Below are 22,093 nucleotides of genomic sequence, written 5' to 3'. Positions count from 1 at the left end.
AGACATCTAAGACGAAGTGGTAAAAAAAAACACGCTCTAAGAAATGAGACGGCAGTCGTTCCTTGCTAAGTCATCCCCCCAAGCTCTTGGTGGCTGTACTTATCATTAGATAGATAATACGCTATAGAAAGTGAACGTCACAGTATTCAGAAGCTGCAATATGTACAATAGTTGTGTTAGCTAGGTTGTCATGACGAGCGATTTAAAATAAATTTAAAAAATGCCTAATCATTCATGAAATGTTGTAAGTAATTTAAAAAAAAGGATGATCCGTTTGTAAGACGAGTGAGCTTAAAATACAACAACAGCATGGAAATATTTCATAGAGTAGCAACAGATCAAATACCTGATGAAACATGTCATTACTATGCTTATAATTACTTATATTTAGTGTGGTTAAATTATATTGTAATCAGATTAATAACACTTTTGAATTTTGATTAATCATGATTAATCACAGGTTATGACCTAATTGCAAAATTTTCATTAACTAGAAAAAAAGCCTAATATTTGGACACCAATGCAATTCTCAATGCAAGAACATTCTTTAAATATTTTAATTGAACGCATGTTATTTATTTGCTTAAAATGTTTTGTCAGTTTTGTCTAATGTTCCATCCGGGTGTATTCTGATTTAACAGTGAGGACACCTGTCCGAGTCTCCTCACTCATCTTTGCGGAGACGTATACATTGACCTGATGATCACTGACCATTTAACAACCCACACCACCTTTCAGGTAACCAGATAAAGGAGCATGTGCAGTCAAAATAGATTGTGGGATTAATCTGCGTAAACATGATTAATGCAATATTTTCATGGGATTAATCACATGAGTTAATTCATTATTTTTGACAGCCCAACTTATATGTATGTGCTTTCTGCTCAGCCATTGTGTCACCGGTGAGATGGGAACTTTCCAATAATACTGTTTTGCAAGTGCTTGGAGGGCTATACACCCCTTTAGAACTTAGCCATTCCCTTAACCTTACAAGATTGGGACACCTCTTGTTCGACATGCACACGCAAAACCAAAGCAAAGGGCGAAGACAAAGGGGAAAGGGGTATAATTACAATTCAGCCTGAGTCATTTCGCCCTGTAACCCCTGGACAAGATACTGTAAACTGTATAGAAAATGGGTGCAGGGGCATATCAGCCTTTAAGCCTTTAGGAACTTGCTATCTAAATATGTACTGTCACAAGAGGAGCAACTGATTTTATAACCAAAACATAGTGTAAGAGGACCTGGTAGTCATTTGGCGCCACAGTCACCACAACTTCACCACATCCTTGGTGGGTTGCATCAACACAACATTTACAATGGAAAGTTCTACCATCCAATTCTCGTATTATTGACTGATGTGCCAAGCTTGGTAGTCAGGCAAGCACACTAGGTTATTATAATGTGTCTTGCCAACATCTGTTGGGATTATTCATTTACAAACACTGCAAGGCTGGTAGAGTGTCTTTTAAGTGGGAAAAAACCTAACTGCCATAATTGTTGCCATTTGGTAAAAGACTACCAACTGAGATAATGTTTACGGAATTTGCCTGACTTCTCTACAAAAGCTTCAAGTACACAAGGATGAGTCAACCAGGAGTCAGTCAACAAATTAAGCTATGCCTTTCAATTTGAGTAGAGCTATGGTTGCAAAATAAGATTACCTCCAAAAAAGCTCTACTTTTCTATAGTATCTTGCTTCATCTGTCACACTCTTGGTACCCAACCCTCCTGATACACATACAAATAAGACTTTGCAGCATCGGGTCCCAACTTGTCTAGTTGCATTGCATGTGTGCTGCGACGGTTCTTGGAAAGTACACAAGACCAATGACTTGCGTTATTCTACACCAGTACATCAATTTTGTTGAGTCTACAAAATGTTTCTGCCATTATGTTGTGTTGGTTTTCAAATACATATAAATAAACTGTAATTAACTCAGATGACAAGGTAACGTAATTTGCTGATTTCTAAGCTCTCGATTTCATAACAAAACAATTTGTTAGAAAAAACGTTTCAAAACACATATCCTCAGGCTGTTGTTGACCTTGCATACTTATTTTCCTGTTGGGTGATTGACAGGTCGAGCTGTGCAACAATGGTTAACTCACCGGAAAAACAAGTCATATATGACAATGAACTGCAAAGGTAAGTTAAAAAACTCCCAATGTACTGTAATTAGTATTTTAAAGCTATATTAAAGTCAAATATTAGATATTATTTCTGTGAAGACATGAGGGTGCTAAAAATGACAAGTGATTCCTGGCTTAGGTCCTCTACTCTGAGTGAAGCCATTTGACTCGTTCCCCTCCAGATATGAAGCAGAACCCTGTCAAGACACCATTTAACCACGATTGAAGGTGGCCACTCACCTTGGTTCCAGGTGGTCCTGCTGGTCCAGGTTTTCCATGTGGTCCATCAGGACCCTGAAACATTGTAAGAAATAACATGTTAAATACACAATGTTATCTTTGGTCACTGATAACAGTACAGAATAAAAGATGACTCATGATAAATACCAGCTGCTTCATGAGGGTATGCTTGCGGTATGCTTTTGGAAACATCCAGAATGGGTGATATCACCTCAAATTAATAACATGCTTTCCTAAACAAGGAAACTATTATTATCATACATTTACAGTTGCATTTAATGATGATATCAGAGCACGCAAAGTCTGTCATCAGAAATGATCCCAGACGTCAATAATACCGACAGATAATTAGAGGTTATGATACAGTATATCACAAGAAACTACTTTATTTGTAGTGATGGATAAGTGATGTTGTATACAGCATATGAAACATTACAAATATGATGATAACAAGGTCATGTTAAGTCATACTTTGATGAAACACGTGTTCAGCTGTTTAGGGTTAGGTATACTGTATATATATAAATATATTGTAAAACATAGGTAACATGTATTGGAGTGTGAGATGTTCAGTCAACAGCTAATTATGGTTCAAGACTTCAAGTCCTATCTTGATCACAGGATGTATTCTGTTGGAATTGGTAACTGGGTCTCTGACCAAATAGCTATGACCTGTGGGGTTCCTCAGGGGTCAATCCTGAGACCCTTATTGTTTAACCTGTACATGCTGTTACACAGCTACAGTGTGTCCTACCACTGGCCTGTTGATTCCCTTTGTCATTGCACCAGACCAGTATGCGGATGCAAAACAATTTTCTTCAGATACAATTCTCCTTGTCTACGGCCCACAGAAGCAAAGAGAAAACATGAAAACCCTTTTTCTGAAACCCAATAACCAGGTTAGTAATCTCGGGCTAATAATGGACTCAGACTTGATCTTTAACAGCCACATTAGGTCAATAACATCATTAGCTTTTTACCACCCTAAAAAATCACCAAATAAGAGCAATTATGTCTAAATAAGACTTGGAAAAAATAATCCATGTCTTTGTCACCAGCAGGTTAGACTACTGCAATGTTGCTGCTCGAGTCCCGACTAGAACCAGGTAAAACTATATTAGTCTGATGCTTAGGTCACTGCACTGTCATCCTGTCACACACATAACATACTATAAAACAGTTCTGCTTGTTTACAAATCTTTTCATGGTTTTGCACTATAGTACATCTCTGACATGCTAGAACCATATGAACCATCTGAGAACCTCAGGAAATGGTCTCCTGCTCCAGCCCAGAATAAGGACGAAACTCGATGAGACTGCATTTTAGTTTTATACTCTTAAAATCTGGATATCTTCCAGAGAATGTGAGACAGGCCTCAGCGGTGGTAATGTTTACATCTAGGATGAAAACACATTTAACTGTGCATATGACAACTGAAATTATTTGATTAACACATATAAGGATTTCAATTGAATTAGGATTACTTTTATGATCATTTTATTTTTATGATCTTGATGTTATTTGTCTTCTTGTGATTGTATGCATCTGTCAAGCACTTTTAATTGCCTCGCGTCCAAATTAGGATTATACAGTATACCGGTACTAATAAAGTATTAGGGTACTAATGAATTAAATAGGGCTTTGATTGATTGATTGAGACTTTTATTAGTAGATTGCACAGTACAGTACATATTCAGTACAATTGACCACTAAATGGTAACACCCGAATAAGTTTTTCAACTTGTTTAAGTCGGGGTCCACATTAATCAATTCGTGGTAGTATTAAAGTATTAAAAATACTGGTACTTTCTAAGACAGAAGAGGGAGAATGTACATATTTTAGCTTTAAAACTAATGATTAAAAGAGAAGCTATGAACACTGAAATGCTGCACTGCAAGCGGTGCTTTAAACCATAGCTAGCTAGGGGCTAACGTCCCTCCACAGTGTTTTAGCTACTTCTAAATCACGAATCATCACCTTCATAGTGACAAATAAAGTAAGTGTCTTACAAGTATCATCCCTGCAGGACGAGGAATAGCTAAACATGCTTCACGACACACCATAGGAGGATACAATAGCTAACCGCTAACAGCAAGCAAGCGCTCCTGAATGTAATCAAATGGGAGGATCTACACAAATAGATTGTAACAATACCAAGAACAAGGGCCGTTTGTAGTCGCTACTACCGTATTTTTCGGAGTATAAGTCGCTCCGGAGTATAAGTCGCACCGGCCGAAAATGCATAATAAAGAAGGAAAAAAACATATATAAGTCGCACTGGAGTATAAATCGCATTTTTTGGGGAAATTTATTTGATAAAACCCAACACCAAGAATAGACATTTGAAAGGCAATTCAAAATAAATAAAGAATAGTGAACAACAGGCTGAATAAGTGTACGTTATAAGACGCATAAATAACCAACTGAGAACGTGCCTGGTATGTTAACGTAACATATTATGGTAAGAGTCGTTCAAATAACTATAACATATAGAACATGCTATACGTTTACCAAACAATCTGTCACTCCTAATCGCTAAATCCGATGACATCCTATACGTCTAGTCTCTTACGTGAATGAGCTAAATGATATTATTTGATATTTTACGGTAATGTGTTAATAATTTCACACATAAGTCGCTCCTGAGTATAAGTCGCACCCCCGGCCAAACTATGAAAAAAACTGCGACTTATAGTCCGAAAAATACGGTACAATGATTAAATTTGATAATTTTTATTATGACAAAATCTTCTTTCATTTTTTATTGTTTATAAACTCAGTAAATATGTCCCTGGACACATGATAACTCTTAATTATGACCAATGTATGACCCTGTAACTACTTGGTATTGCATCGATACCCAAATTTGTAATATCACCTAAGTATCCAAACAACAGAAGAATAAGTGTTTATTACATTTGAACAGAAATGTAGACATAACATGCTAAAACAAAAAGTAACTAGATATCAAAATTCCCATTAAACTACTTCTTGAATCACATTAGTTGTTTGTGTACCTAAGGCATCTCATCTTTTATCTTCAGGTATGCGAGTATTAAAATACAACTGCACAAGCACAGACACACTTCCACACAGAAAGACACACAGAGCCACACACTATAAATATTCTACATTCCTGCACATCTGTATCCCTGCTGCTTACAGGCCAGGCTTCCTTTCTACAACAGCCAAGAGCTTGGAAGGAATATCTCATTCATCATTTGCATGTTCAGTGTCGGTAATTCAAAACCTGGTTTCCAAAACTTCCCTAACTTTCCATACAAAATGCAAAAGCATATTATTGCAAGAATTACTGTATACTCAAGTATATTAAAACATACAGTAAAATCATATAAATATGTATTTATAAATGGTTTTTTTTCCTCAGTGTATTTTCAGAAGATGTGTCTTCGAAAAATAACTAAACACATCTTTTATTTTTTAAATAGCTGGCAGCACAAGTGAGTACACGTCACAGTCACCATGTCGAAATTGTGACCACAGTGTTAATATTTAGTGTGAGCACCATTGTTATGTATCATAACTTAAACCTATCGGGAGATGATTTCACCTGAACTGCTTTGGTTGTTTTTGGAATACACCTCCACTCCTCTACGATGACATCATGGAGCTGGTGGACATTTGGGCATCTTGCACTCGTCTTGTGGTTAGTACATCATTAGTGGTATACACTTGAGTTGCCAGACTTTTGAGTAATTTTCAGTTGATAGTGAATATTTACTATAGTAAATCCAATCCATAATACTCTAAAGTACAAAACCCAAAACCAGTGAAGTTAGCACGTTGTGTAAATTGTAAATAAAATCAGAATACAATAATGTGCAAATCCTTTTCAACCTATATTCAATTGAATAGACTGCAAAGACAAGATACTTAACGTTCGAACTGGAAAACGTTGTTATTTTTTGCAAATTCTAGCTCATTTGGAATTTGATGCCTGCAACATGTTTCAAAAAGCTGGCACAAGTGATAAAAAAGACTGAGAAAGTTGAGGAATGCTCATCAAACACTTATCTGGAACATCCCACAGGTGAACAGGCTAATTGGGAACAGGTGGGTGCCATGATTGGGTATAAAAGCAGCTTCCATGAAATGCTCAGTCATTCACAAACAAGGATGGGGCGAGGTTCACCACTTTGTGAACAAATGCGTGAGCAAATTGTCAAACAGTTTAGGAACAACATTTCTCAACAAGCTATTGCAAGGAATTTAGGGATTTCACCATCTACGGTCCATAATATCATCAAAAGGTTCAGAGATTTTGGAGAAATCACTGCACGTAAGCAATGATATTACGGACCTCCGATCCCTCAGGCGGTACTGCATCAAAAAGCGATAGGATATCACCACATGGGCTCAGGAACACTTCAGAAAACCACTGTCAGTAACTACAGTTGGTCGCTACACCTCTAAGTGCAAGTTAAAACTCTACTATGCAAAGCGAAAGCCATTTATCAACAACACCCAGAAACGCTGCCGGTTTCGCTGGGCCCGAGCTCATCTAAGATGGACTGATACAAAGTGGAAAAGTGTTTTGTGGTCATCCGGATTGTTATAGGCGCAAAGTTAAAAAGCCAGCATCTGTGATGGTATGGGGGTGTATTAGTGCCCAAGGCATGGGTAACGTACACATCTGTGAAGGCGCCATTAATACTGAAAGGTACATAAAGGTATTTGGGCTTGTATTAAGCCTCAGGGAGTTGAACGCCCCTGCCTTACATAGTTCCGGGTCACCCTTGGGCAAGGTGTAGCACCCGAATGCCCCCCCCATCAGGGTTACGATACCCCCCATGAACTACACTAAAAGAGGATGCGTTACCCGGGGCCCTCCTCCGGAGCTAGGCCCGGAGGTAGGGCTCGTCAGCGAGCGCCTGGTGGCCGGGCTTGCCACGGAGCCCGGCCGGGCACAGCCCGAAGAAGCTACGTGGACACACCATCTTCTCTGCCACGTGGGCCCACCACCCGCGGTCGGAACCAGTGGGGTCGGGTGCGCTGCCAAGTGGATGGCGATGAAAGTGGAGGCTCCAGACGGACCAATTCGGGGCAGCAGAGGCTGACTTTCGGGACGTGGAACGTCTCTACGCTGGTGGGGAAGGAGCCTGAGCTGGTGCGAGAGGTGGAGCGCTACCGGTTGGATCTGGTGGGGCTTACCTCTACGCATAGCAAGGGCTCTGAAACCACACTCCTGGACAAGGGATGGACCTTGTTCACTTCTGGAGTTGCTCAGGGTGTGAGGGCACAGGCGGGTGTGGGGATACTCACGAGTCCCCGGCTGAGTGCCTGTACGTTGGAGTTCACCCCAGTGGACAAGAGGGTCGCCTCCCTTCGCCTTAGGGTTGGAGGGGGGAAAACTCTGACTGTTGTTTGTGCATATGCACCAAACAGGAGTTCAGAGTATTCAGCCTTCTTGGATACCTTGCATGGGGTCCTGTATGGGGCGCCGGCAGGGGATTCCATAGTCTTGCTGGGGGACTTCAACGCGCACGTGGGCAATGACAGTGATACTTGGACTGGCGTGATTGGGAGGAACGGTCTCCCTGATCTGAACCTGAGTGGTGGATTGTTATTGGACTTCTGTGCTAGTCACGGACTTGCGATAACAAACAACATGTTCAAGCATAAGGATGCTCATAGGTGTACCTGGTACCAGAGCACCCTAGGCCAAAGATCAATGATCGATTTTGTAATCGTATCAGCTGATCTGAGGCCGTATGTTTTGGACACTCGGGTGAAGAGAGGGGCTGAACTGTCAACTGATCACCATCTGGTGGTGAGTTGGGTTAGATGGCGGGGGAAACCTCTGGACAGACCTGGCAAACCCAAGCGTGTAGTGCGGGTGAACTGGGAACGTTTGGAGGAGTCCTCTGTCCGGAAGGACTTCAACTCCCACCTCCGGCGGGACTTCTCTGCCATCCCTGTGGAGGTTGGGGACATTGAACAGGAATGGGCAATGTTCAAAGCCTCTATTGCTAAAGCTGCAGATGCGAGCTGTGGCCAGAAGGTCTTAGGTGCCTCAAGGGGCGGTAACCCTCGAACACCCTGGTGGACAGTGGTGGTCAGGGAAGCCGTCCGACTGAAGAAGGAGTCCTACCGGGGTATGTTATCCCAGGGGACTCCGGAGGCAGTTGCAAGGTACCGACGGGCCCGAAGGGCAGCGGCCGTGGCTGTGGACGAGGCTAAGCAGAGGGTGTGGGAGCAGTTCGGGGAATCCATGGAGAAGGACTATCGGGCGGCACCAAAGCTGTTCTGGAAGACCATACGGCACCTCAGGAGGGGGAAGCAGGGAACCATCCAAGCTGTGTACGGCAAGGATGGGACTTTGCTGACTTCAAGTGAGGAAGTCGTGGGGCGTTGGAAAGAGCACTTTGAGGAACTCCTGAACCCAAATACATCAGACACACCCTCCCTGATAGGAGCAGGGCCTGAGGATGATGGGGGATCGACGTCGATCTCTCGGAGTGAAGTCACTGAGGTAGTTAGACAACTCACAGTGGCAAAGCTCCGGGGGTTGATGAGATCCGTCCAGAAATGCTGAAGGCTCTGGGTGTTGATGGGCTGTCTTGGTTGATACGCCTTTTCAACATTGCGTGGAAGTCTGGGACAGTGCCGAGGGAGTGGCAGACTGGGGTGGTGGTTCCCCTTTTCAAAAAGGGGGACCAGAGGGTGTGTGCTAATTACAGGGGTATCACACTACTCAGCCTCCCTGGGAAAGTTTACGCCAAGGTACTGGAAAGGAGGGTCCGGCCGATAGTCGAACCTCAGATTCAAGAGGAGCAATGTGGATTCCGTCCTGGTCGTGGAACAACTGACCAACTCTTTACGCTTGCAGGAATCCTGGAGAGGGCCTGGGAGTATGCCTATCCAGTCTACATGTGTTTTGTGGATTTGGAGAAGGCGTATGACCGCGTCCCTCGGGAGATCTTGTGGGAGGTGCTGAGGGAGTACGGAGTGAGGGGAACCCTGCTGAGGGCCATCCAATCTCTGTACAACCAAAGCGAGAGTTGTGTCCGGGTGCTTGGATGTAAGTCGGATCCGTTTCCAGTGGGGGTTGGTCTCCGCCAGGGCTGCGCTCTGTCACCTATCCTGTTTGTGATTTTCATGGACAGGATTTCTAGGCGGAGTTGTGGCCATGGCGGAGAGGGTATACGTCTCGGGGGGCTAAAGGTTGCGTCACTGCTGTTTGCAGATGATGTGGTCCTGATGGCACCTTCGGTTCGTGACCTTCAGCTCTCACTGGATCGGTTCGCAGCCGAGTGTTCAGCGGCTGGAATGAGGATCAGCATCTCCAAATCTGAGGCCATGGTTCTCAGCAGGAAACCGATGGTTTGTACAGTCCGGGTAAGGGACAGGACTCTGTCCCAGGTGGAGGAGTTTAAGTATCTCGGGGTCTTGTTCACGAGTGAGGGAAAGATGGAGAAGGAAATCAGCCGGAGAATCGGAGTAGCTGGGGCAGTATTGCAGTCTCTCTGCCGCACTGTTGTGACGAAACGGGAGCTGAGCCAGAAGGCAAAGCTCTCGGTCTACCGAGCTATCTACATTCCTACTCTCACCTATGGTCATGAAGTGTGGGTAATGACCGAAAGAATAAGATCGCGGATACAAGCGGCCAAAATGAGTTTCCTCAGAAGGGTGGCTGGCATCTCCCTTAGAGATAGGGTGAGAAGTGCAGTCACCCGAGAGAGACTCGGAGTAGAGCCGCTGCTCCTTCGCTTGGAAAGGAGCCAGCTTAGGTGGTTCGGGCATCTCGTGCGGATGCCTCACGAGCGTCTCCCTAGGGAGGTCCTCGTTGCACGTCCCACTGGGAGGAGGCCCCGCGGCAGGCCAAGGACCAGATGGGGGGATTACATCTCCTCTCTGGCCTGGGAAAGCTTCGGGATTCCCCAGGAGGAAGTCGCAAATGTTGCTCTGGAGAGGGAAGTCTGGGGGTCTTTGCTGGAGCTGCTGTCCCCGCGACCCGATTCCGGATAAGCGGTTGAAGATAGATGGATGGATGGATGGTACATACAGGTTTTGGAGCAACATATGTTGCCATCCAAGCAACGTTATCATGGACGCCCCTGCTTATTTCAGCAAGACAATGCCAAGTCACGTGTTACAACGGCGTGGCTTCATAGTAAAAGAGTGTGCGTACTAGACTGGCCTGCCTGTAGTCCAGACCTGTCTCCCATTGAAAATGTGTGGAGCAATATGAAGCCTAAAATACCACAACAGATTGTTGAACAACTTAAGCTGTACATCAAGCAAGATTGGGAAATAATTCCACCAAGAAAGCTTCAAAAACTGGTCTCCTTAGTTCCCAAACGTTTACTGAGTGTTGTTAAAAGGAAAGGCCATGTAACCCAGTGGTAAAAATGCCCCTGTGCCAACTTGTTTGCAATGTGTTGCTGCCATTAAATTCTAAGTTAATGATTACTTGCAAACAAAAATAAAGTTTCTCAGTTCGAACATTAAATATCTTGTCTTTGCAGTCTATTCAATTGAATATAAGTTGAAAAGGATTTGCAAATCATTGTATTCTGTTTTTATTTACAATTTACAAAACGTACCAACTTAACTGGTTTTGGGTTTTGTATATCCAAGTTTTTAATACAGTAGTGTCCCTTGAAAATGTGTGGAAATACAATTCTGAAATGTGAGGGGTGTACTCGTTTTGTGAGATACTCTATATTAAAAAAAACATTACTTGAACTTACCGGTAATTTGCAAGAAATAAGACTTACGGTATGTTTGATTGTTTATTTATTTTGTTTATATAATTAAAAGGAAATATTGTTTTTAGGACAGTATGGCCATTACTTTGAAATCATAATAAACTCATTAGAAAATACATTAATTCCTTGATGTATGTATGTAAAGAATAATACATTGTACAAAGAACAAAACAAAAGTTGCCTAACCTCATACACCTTTATTGCAAAACAATTATGTTTGTATGAATTGGTGCCGAAAATTCTGTTACTGTTTTCTGGCTCTGATACATGTATGTACAGTGATACTGTATATAGCTAACATGCTGGAAAAAATTTAGGAAAAGAAAGTAGATCCCAATATAATCACAATTCAGCATTTGCGACCCCGCGATAACAAGTGTCTTAGTTTGTGGAATAAATAATATTTTTGTTTTCTTAAAAAATTGGCTGATTTTTTTTCAGCAGAAAACATCTCATCCATCCTTAATCGGTGATGATTGAAAAATATATAATAATAAATTTTAAAATATTTATTTACATCATAAAGTAGGTACATACAGTGTAATGACATGGTGTCCATGTAAGTTGCTGTGTGTGTGTCACTCTAGTAACAATAATTTATACACTGACAGTCAGTCTTTCTTTCTTAAAATCTGGCGTCAAAACTTGCAGCGATGCAGCCACCTTCACACACTGCAAAAACTGAAATCGAAGTAAGATTAAATATCTCAAATAAGGGTGATATTTGCTTATTTTCTGTCTGATAAGATAATTCTTCTCACTAAGCAGATTTTATGTTAGTCTTTTACTTGTTTTAAGGGTTTTGGTCCTAATTTATCTCAGTAAGATATTACAGCTTGTTGCTGAGATTTTATGACCTATATTGAGTAAAACAAGCTTGAAACTAGAATATCAACTGTTGCAAAGCTGTGTCATCAACACTCTCAAGTATAAAACTATTTTTTTAAAATAATAAATTCTTATTTCAAGCATGAAAAAAAAAAATCATGACTTTGACACAATTGTGTCTCATATTAAAACAGATGACAGCCAAATGGACTTTGCTGTTTTATTTTCAATGAAACAATAGAAAATACGTTCTCATATAGTAGTACAGTTGTTATTAGTGAGAATATACTTATTTTAAGGTATTTTGGGTTCATTGAGGTTAGCTAATTAGGGATCGAATGTCCCTTTGGGACAGAGGACCCTATTGTATTTGTCAGGTTTTATTATTATTATACCGCCACCTCTTTGAGCTGTAATTTGACCCCCTTAACATGCTTCAAAACTCACCGTAGTTGACACACACATCAGGACTGGCGAAACATGTGATCTAATCAAAAAACCTAGCCCCAAAACTCAAAATTGCGCTCTAGCGCCCCCTAGGAAGAAAACACAGACAAAACTGCCAGTAACTTCCAGTAGGAATGTCGTAGAGACATGAAACAAAAAACCTCTATGTAGGTCTCACTTAGACCTAGATTTCATACACTGACATCCTTCAGCAAAAATCAACAGGAAGTTTGCAATTCCCCCTTCAAAACAAAAGTTTTGTAAAAACAGTCACCTTTGCCTCTTTGAGCTATAATTTGACCCCCTTAACATGCTTCAAAACTCACCAAACTGGACACACATCAGGACTGGCAAAAATTGCGTTGTAATAAAAAAACCCAACCCCAAAACTCAAAATTGCGCTCTAGCGCCTCCTAGGAAGAAAACACAGACAAAACTGCCTGTAACTTCCAGTAGGAATGTCGTAGAGACATGAAACAAAAACCTCTATGTAGGTCTAACTTAGACCTATATTTCATTCACTGACAACCCACAGCAAAAATCAACAGGAAGTTTGCAATTCCCCCTTCAAAACAAAAGTTTTGTAAAAACCGGTCACCTTTTTTCAAACATTATCTCCTCTGAGCGTGTTTGTCGTGTCGGTTTCAAACTAGCACAGGAGAGAGATTGAACCCTTCTGATTAAAAGTTGATGAAAGAGTTTTAATTATTGCTCCGGTTTGGATTTTATGTGCCGTCAAAGTCGGTCCCCTCCATCGCTGCTTGCAGCTTTAACTTTACTTGTTTTGGAAAGTCTTGACAAGCCAAATGTTCTTGTTCTATTGGCAGATAATTTTGCTTAGTCCAAATAAAATACCCCTAATTTTTTAATTTTTTTTCTTGTTTTTGAACACTGACTTTTTGCAGTGCCGCCGCAGATTTCCGGCTAAAAAATTAGACTTTTTCCTGTCCCAGCAGTTCTATCAATCAACGTTATCATTTATTAGTGGTGGGTACCGACACTGTACATTTTATTATTAAAAATGCATTCAAAACGTATGTGAGGCATATTTAGGGCCTAAACCTGGAGTGTGCATTTAGCATTTAGCTTAATTTTAACCGGCAATTGAAGAGATAGGGTTCTGGAGGTGAATTTAATGTAATTATTACAACAGTCACTTTAATTGCTAATGTTGATTCAAAATTGGGAGAAAAACATCAACATCAAGATGATGGGTATATAAATTACAGGTGAATTTTCGCTTTGTGAACAACTGAGATTTACTCTAATGTATTCCTAAAAAATGTTTAAATAAAAGGTTTACATTGTCAAAATGTGGAAAATAATGATTTTAGTACAATAGTATTGTAACACAAAGGAACCACAAACATATAAACATTCACCTCAGCTCTTTCCTTCATTAAAGCCTTGACCACACAATTAGTTATTATTGACACTGTTGGGAACTGCCACAAAAGCACCTAAAAATGCCACATTTATTTCCATGACAAATGCCTACAAGCAGAAGCTGGACGTTAGTTCAAAGACTTTGATAACGCTAATGGAATAATAGGTCCATCGCACAATGCTGAGCCAGCAGAAACAAGACCACAGCATCGCACACCGCCCTCAGCTTTCAACCACATAATGAATACGAGCCACACTTAGCCTCGGCCTTATGAATAAAAAGGTTTTCATGTGTTCTCCGAACCCTTTACAAGTAGACGTGTTTTAGTTTCTACCAGCTGGTCTTATGTCCCCCAGCATGAGTAATGGAGGAGGTACATATGTAATGATTGGAGAGTGGTGCTTGCAGCTTAACCCCAAGAATGTGGAGATTGGCAGGCAGAATGTAAGTAAAACAAAAATGAATACCAAAAAGGGCAAATGAAGCTAGTAAGTGCACTAATTAAACAAGAGAAACACTATGATCGAATGCACAGCTAGGAAGTGCACAAAACAGAGGAATGACCCATCCCCGACAGACAGGCAGGGCCGGCATATAAAGGAGCCTGATTGGCAACCAGGAACAGGTGTGGGAGCCAGCAATCAAGAGCAGACAGGAAAAGTGAAACTACAAATTAACAGCACTGGACATAAACAAACACACACGGAAAAATCCACACAAGTCCACAATTGTCATGAAGATCATGACAACAAAGACATATCTCAAGACTTGCTTTGTTATAAAATCAAAGTCCGCTGCCAGAACCAGCTATGTTCTGACTAGGGTTGTACGGTATACCGGTATTAGTATAGTACCGCGATACTAATAAATAATATTCGGTACTACACCGCCTCTAAAAAGTACCGGTCCCACAACCGTCGTCACGTCGTCTCATGCAGACGAGCATGTTTGCGGCGAGCATGTTCGGCAGCGTACAATCACAGAGTACTTACAAGCAGACACAGTGTGTAAACAGAAAAGGGAGAACGGGCAAATTTTGGCTTAATAACTAAAGATAAAGGTGAAGTTATAACACTGAAACACCCTCAGGAAGAGGTGCTTTAAGTAGATGGTTAGCTAGCTAGCGGCTAATGTCTATCCACAGTCTGCAGTGTTGTAACTACTTCTGAATCACTGATCCTTGTCTCCATGGTGTCAAACATAGTACATTTAATTTAGGCTTCATCCCTGTAGGGTTATAGAGTGTTAGCTATACATGCATCACTACCTACCACAACATACCGGAGTCATACCATAGGATGTGTTATAAATGGTCTATAAATGACAAAGTCAAGACAAGATTTCTCTATGTCCAACCATTGACTATGAAGAACAATCATCTTGACTTTGAATACTCTACACACAAGTGAATGAAAGGCATACTTACTTAACAGCCATACATGTCACACTAAGGGTGGCCGTATGAACAACGCTAACACTGTCATAAATATGTGCCATTCAGTGAAACCACACTAAACAACAATGACAAACACATTTTGGGAGATTATTTGCACCGCAACACAACATAAACACTACAGAACAAATTCCCAGAATTCCCTACAGCACCAACTCTTCCGAGACGCTACAATATAAACAAACGGCATTGGTGGATCAACACCTAACATCCACTGTAATGATACCAAGTACAGGAGCGTATCTAGTCGATACTACTATGATTACATCGATATTTTTAGCATCACAAAATCTTATTTTTGTATTATTTATATTATGTTTATAAACTCAGGAAATATGTCCCTGGACACATGAGGACTTTGAATATGATCAATGTCTGATCCTGTAACTACTTGGTATCAGATTCATACCCAAATTTGTGGTATCATCCAAAACTAATGTAAAGTATCTAACAACAGAAGAATAAGTGATTATTACATTTTAACAGAAGTGTAGATAGAACATGTTAAAAGAGAAAATAAGCAGATATTAACAGTAAATGAACAAGTAGATTAATAATTCATTTTCTACCACTTGTCCTTAATAATTTTGACAAAATAATAGAATGATAAATGACACAATATGTTACTGCATATGTCAGCAGCTAAATTAGGAGCCTTTGTTTGTTTACTTACTACTAAAAGACAAGTTGTCTTGTTTGTTCACTATTTTATTTAGGGACAAAATTGCAAAAAGAAACATATGTTTAATGTACCCTAATTTTTTTTGTTAAAATAAAGCCAATAATGACATTTTTTGTGGTCCCCTTTATTTAGAAAAGTACCGAAAAGTACCGAAATATATTTTGGTATCGGAACAACACTAGTTCTGACTATTTATTGATAGAAACACATCACAAATGTATAACTGGTGCTGGCAGAACTGAAAAACTTCCACTAAAGGCCTTTGAGATAATGTGAGTTGTATACTATCACAGTCACGTTTAGCTGTTTCTTGTTGTAGGATTAAATCAATAAAGTGCAGTCAAAAAGTATTTTAAATACAAATATGGGAAGATCAGGAACAGAAATCCAAAATAAAGGTCTCAAACAGGAAATTACGTCCAGAACGGATTCCAGATATTCCCAGTTCGAAGTCACACCAGGTGTGAAGAGTGCAGATCAGCGTAGGGTCGGCAAGGAGGAGAGAAGAAGGATAAGTGCAGACCACAGGAAAGGTATGGCTCAAGCGCCTCAGCAGCAGGTGTCCAGCCTGTACTGCCCAGAGGAGCAGCTCCAGCCATTCCGCCGACACAGGAGTGGGCCCAGCTGGAACAGAAAGGATGGATTGCTGGGCCTTCCCTGCAGCAACAAGTCGCACAGCTGCCCGGCATAGCCCGCCCTTTCACAGACTGATTCTAAAAGTCCCTGTCAAGAACTGGCAAGGGAAGGAAGGTCTGGTAAAAGTCAAGGCGAGTCATCTTCAACTGACAAGGTGAAGCCAATGCCAGGAATGGGTGGACCAAGGCTTGGAGAAGGGTCAAAGCTCTATTCCGCTATCACCACCCAGCCAGAACCAGCAGTGACCTGCCGTAGAGCACGAATAGGAGGCAACTGGACCTAGGACTAGTATGGGACCCAAGCAGGAGGACAGATTGTGACCCAGAGCATCACCAGAACCACAGGTAGGGAAACGCCGAAGCCAAAGCCCCATTTCCAAGAAGACACTCCTCATTCCATGCAGCATTTCCCATTAAAAAAAGGCTCTCAAGATGTGGTGTCTGTAAAAACTATTTGGCCAGATCCCTTTGTCCCATTTAGCCATTACTTGTTGTAGCATTACCTCAGGCAGGTGCAGTCAATAAAGTCTTCTAATGACAGGAATAGGAAGCTCGCAAAGAGTGGCATGACTCAGAAAAATACTAGTCCCAAAAAAAAGGACAGACTCGGAAGCACAGCTAGGGTTGGGCAGACACACCGTGAAAGGTAGTAGAAAAATTGGAAGGGTAGCGGGGGGTGTATATATTTTCAAGTATTTCTTATATATATATATATTTTTATATACAAACCCTGTTTCCATATGAGTTGGGAAATTGTGTTAGATGTAAATATAAATGGAATACAATGATTTGCAAATCATTTTCAACCCATATTCAGTTGAATATACTACAAAGACAACATATTTGATGTTCAAACTGATAAACTTTTTTTTTTTTGCCAATAATCATTAACTTTAGAATGTGATGCCAGCAACACGTGACAAAGAAGTTGGGAAAGGTGGCAATGAATACTGATAAAGTTGAGGAATGCTCATCAAACACTTATTTGGAACATCCCACAGGTGTGCAGGCTAATTGGGAACAGGTGGGTGCCATGATTGGGTATAAAAGTAGATTCCATGTAATGCTCAGTCATTCGCAAACAAGGATGGGGCGAGGGTCACCACTTTGTCAACAAATGCGTGAGCAAATTGTTGAACAGTTTAAGAAAAACCTTTCTCAACCAGCTATTGCAAGAAATTTAGGGATTTCACCATCTACGGTCCGTAATATCATCAAAGGGTTCAGAGAATCTCGAGAAATCACTGCACGTAAGCAGCTAAGCCTGTGCCCTTCCATCCCTCAGGCTGTACTGCATCAACAAGCGACATCAGTGTGTAAAGGATATCACCACATGGGCTCAGGAACACTTCAGAAATGCACTGTCAGTAACTACAGTTGGTCGCTACATCTGTAAGTGCGAGTTAAAACTCTCCTATGCAAGGCGAAAATTGTTTATCAACAACACCCAGAAACGCCGTCGGCTTCGCTGGGCCTGAGCTCATCTAAGATGGACTGATACAAAGTGGAAATATGTTCTGTGGTCTGACGAGTCCACATTTCAAATTGTTTTTGGAAACTGTGGACGTCGTGTCCTCTGGACCAAAGAGGAAAAGAACCATCCGGATTGTTATAGGCGCAAAGTTGAAAAGCCAGCATCTGTGATGGTATGGGGGTGTATTAGTGCCCAAGACATGGGTCACTTACACATCTGTGAAGGCACCATTAATGCTGAAAGGTACATACAGGTTTTGGAGCAACATATGTTGCCATCCAAGCAACGTTACCATGGACGCCCCTGCTTATTTCAGCAAGACAATGCCAAGCCACGTGTTACATCAACGTGGCTTCATCGTAAAAGAGTGCTACTAGACTGGCCTGCCTGTAGTCCAGACCTGTCTCCCATTGAAAATGTGTGGCGCATTATGAAGCCTAAAATACCACAACGGAGACCCCCGGACTGTTGAACAACTTAAGCTGTACATCAAGCAAGAATGGGAAAGAATTCCACTTGAAAGCTTAAAAAATGTGTCTCCTCAGTTCTCAAATGTTTACTGAGTGTTGTTAAGAGGAAAGGCCATGTAACACAGTGGTGAACATGCCCTTTCCCAACTACTTTGGCACGTGTTGCAGCCATGAAATTCTAAGTTATTTATTATTTGCAAAAAAAAAAAAAAGTTGATGTGTTTGAACATCAAATATGTTGTCTTTGTAGTGCATTCAATTGAATATGGGTTGAAAAGGATTTGCAAATCATTGTATTCTGTTTATATTTACATCTAACACAATTTCCCAACTCATATTAAACGGGGTTTGTATATATAAATAATCTGTTCATGAATGAGTATATCCGTTCGGCCACCGTGTTCAATAGAGAAGTCTGATCTACAAAATTTGCAGGCAGCATACCCCTTCCCCTTCGAGCTGTCCTGGATGAACTGAAATTATTTTTTCCAATCATTTTGGAACTTGCAAGCGTACTTCTTTTTCTTCTTAGTAGTTTTGAAGCAATGCATGATGGGAATCCGGATGTTGTGTGTCAGTGTATTAACGTGCTGGCTGGAATAAACACACGCTGAGAAATAGCTCCGTGCCTGCCTACTTTATGGGTTATAGATAAACCTATGTATAATGGACACATATATAATAGTCTCCTTTTCAGGTGAGAGAGGACGCTAAAGGCAGTGCCTTTAAGGCACGCCCCCAATATTGTTGTCCGGGTGGAAATCGGGAGAAATCCGGGAGAATGGTTGCCCTGGGAGATTTTCGGGAGGGGCACTGACATTTGGGAGTCTCCCGGGAAAATCGGGAGGGTTGGCAAGTATGTATTAAACACATTGGACTTTTCTTGATGCACTCAAAGAACAATTTACAATTTTCCATATTACATATAGTCTGCCATAATCAAGGATTAGGTAAGAAAATAATTAGCTTTATCAACATTATATTAAGTTATTCATGATTTATGGTTGCTAATCCTGGTCTGTGCTTTAAGAAAAATACAATTATTAGTAAATACTAAAAACAAAACTATGGATACAAGTACACAGATAAGCCATGTAGCGGGCAAAATACACACTGTTAAAGATAAAACACAAATTCTAGGATTTCGTTATAAAATTCAGTCATTTAACTTGCATAAGTTGACGCTAATTGGGCGGTTTTAACTCCGCCAATATTAGACATCAAGCCAAGCAGCTGTGTGTGCGTCTACGTATCTACATGTGCACAGCCGGGGAGCTGGTTAACTTATGAGAGTAGCATATATGTGTCTGCGAGAATGGCAACGTGTTGGGTGAGTGACGTCAGCGAGTGAGTGGGCGAGTAAAGAGACAGAGAGGGAGCGATTGTCACGAAAATCGACAGAAAATAGTAACGCACAGTGACTTCAAAGTTTTAATCTGATTACTGGTTTAAAATAGGCGTAAGGTTACTTGTTACTGAAAAAAGTGTTCATACTACCAGCATCACTGGTGCCAACACAGGAAAAAGAAATACAAAATAAGAGTCTCAAATAAGACATGTTATTGGAAACACAAAAAATCACAGCTAGACATCCAACCTCATATACAAACCCTGTTTCCATATGAGTTGGGAAATTGTGTTAGATGTAAATTTAACGGAATTCAATGATTTGCAAATCCTTTTCAACCCATATTCAATTGAATGCACTACAAAGACAAGATATTTAATGTTCAAACTCATAAACTTTTTTATTTTTTTGCAAATAATAATTAACTTAGAATTTCATGGCTGCAACACGTGCCAAAGTAGTTGGGAAAGGGCATGTTCACCACTGTGTTACATGGCCTTTCCTTTTAACAACACTCAGTAAACGTTTGGGAACTGAGGAGACACATTTTTTAAGCTTCTCAGGTGGAATTCTTTCCCATTCTTGCTTGATGTACAGCTAAAGTTGTTCAACAGTCTGGGGGTCTCCGTTGTGGTATTTTATGCTTCATAATGCGCCACACATTTTCAATGGGAGACAGGTCTGGACTACAGGCAGGCCAGTCTAGTACCCGCACTCTTTAACTATGAAGCCACGTTGATGTAACACGTGGCTTGGCATTGTCTTGCTGAAATAAGCAGGGGCGTCCATGGTAACGTTGCTTGGATGGCAACATATGTTGCTCCAAAACCTGTATGTACCTTTCAGCATTAATGGCGCCTTCACAGATGTGTAAGTTACCCATGTCTTGGGCACTAATACACCCCCATACCATCACAGATGCTGGCTTTTCAACATTGCGCCTATAACAATCCGGATGGTTCTTTTCCTCTTTGGTCCGGAGGACACGACGTCCACAGTTTCCAAAAACAATTTGAAATGTGGACTCGTCAGACCACAGAACACTTTTCCACTTTGTATCAGTCCATCTTAGATGAGCTCAGGCCCAGCGAAGCCGACGGCGTTTCTGGGTGTTGTTGATAAACGGTTTTCGCTTTGCATAGGAGAGTTTTAACTTGCACTTACATATGTAGCGACCAACTGTAGTTACTGACAGTGGGTTTCTGAAGTGTTCCTGAGCCCATGTGGTGATATCCTTTACACACTGAAGTCGCTTGTTGATGCAGTACAGCCTGAGGGATCGAAGGTCACGGGCTTAGCTGCTTACGTGCAGTGATTTCTCCAGATTCTCTGAACCCTTTGATGATATTACAGACCGTAGATGGTGAAATCCCTAAATTCCTTGCAATAGCTGGTTGAGAAATGTTTTTCTTAAACTGTTCAACAATTTGCTCACGCATTTGTTGACAAAGTGGTGACCCTCGCCCCATCCTTGTTTGTGAATGACTGAGCATTTCATGGAATCTACTTTTATACCCAATCATGGCACCCACCTGTTCCCAATTTGCCTGTTCACCTGTGAGATGTTCCAAATAAGTGTTTGAAGAGTATTCCTCAACTTTATCAGTATTTATTGCCACATTTCCCAACTTCTTTGACACGTGTTGCTGGCATCAAATTCTAAAGTTAATGATTATTTGCAAAAAAAAAAAGTTCATCAGTTTGAACATCAAATATGTTGTCTTTGTAGCATATTCAACTGAATATGGGTTGAAAATGATTTGCAAATCATTGTATTCCGTTTATATTTACACCTAACACAATTTCCCAACTCATATGGAAACGGGGTTTGTATAAAAAATACACAAGCCGGTGATCAGGGGCAGGCATCTTAACAAATTAGGAAGGAAGGAAGTTTTTATTAAGCCTTTCTACCTTAAAAGTTGCTTTACAAGTAGGCTAGCTTGCTTTTTTCACCGGAGAGGAAGATAACAACGCTCTCCCCGCGAATCAACTGTCAAAATGGGAATGGGGATGTCCAATGTATGAAGTACTGTATACACTAGACATGCCTCCTTTCGATAAAGTTCAAATTGTGTTGCTGACCAAAATTGAGTAACCCTTTACTGCTCAGCGACTTAACACTTTCCATCCATTTTTCACCGCTTGTCCCTCTCTCTGGAGCCTATCCCAGCTGCACTCGAGCGGAAGTCAGGGTACACCCTGGACAAGTCGACACCTCATACCAGGGCCAACACTAACCACTGGTCAACCGGGCTGCC

The 22,093-nt window shown here is 41.1% G+C and overlaps 1 protein-coding gene across 1 annotated transcript in view; it reads right to left on the bottom strand.

Moving 5' to 3' along the window:
- Window positions 1–22,093, bottom strand: part of LOC133635240 (collagen alpha-1(XXIV) chain) — a 251,057-nt gene that overhangs the window by 157,781 nt on the left and 71,183 nt on the right. The window contains exon 5 of the mRNA XM_062028200.1: window positions 2,375–2,428. Coding sequence (XP_061884184.1) covers window positions 2,375–2,428 — 54 coding nt within the window. The remainder of the gene's footprint in view (window positions 1–2,374; window positions 2,429–22,093) is intronic.

Source organism: Entelurus aequoreus, linkage group LG19 (genome assembly GCF_033978785.1).
Source record: "Entelurus aequoreus isolate RoL-2023_Sb linkage group LG19, RoL_Eaeq_v1.1, whole genome shotgun sequence".
In the NCBI taxonomy this organism is placed as follows: domain Eukaryota; kingdom Metazoa; phylum Chordata; class Actinopteri; order Syngnathiformes; family Syngnathidae; genus Entelurus; species Entelurus aequoreus.
The sequence above is the reverse complement of the archived record's forward strand: the minus strand, read 5'-3'. Positions and strand labels throughout refer to the sequence as shown.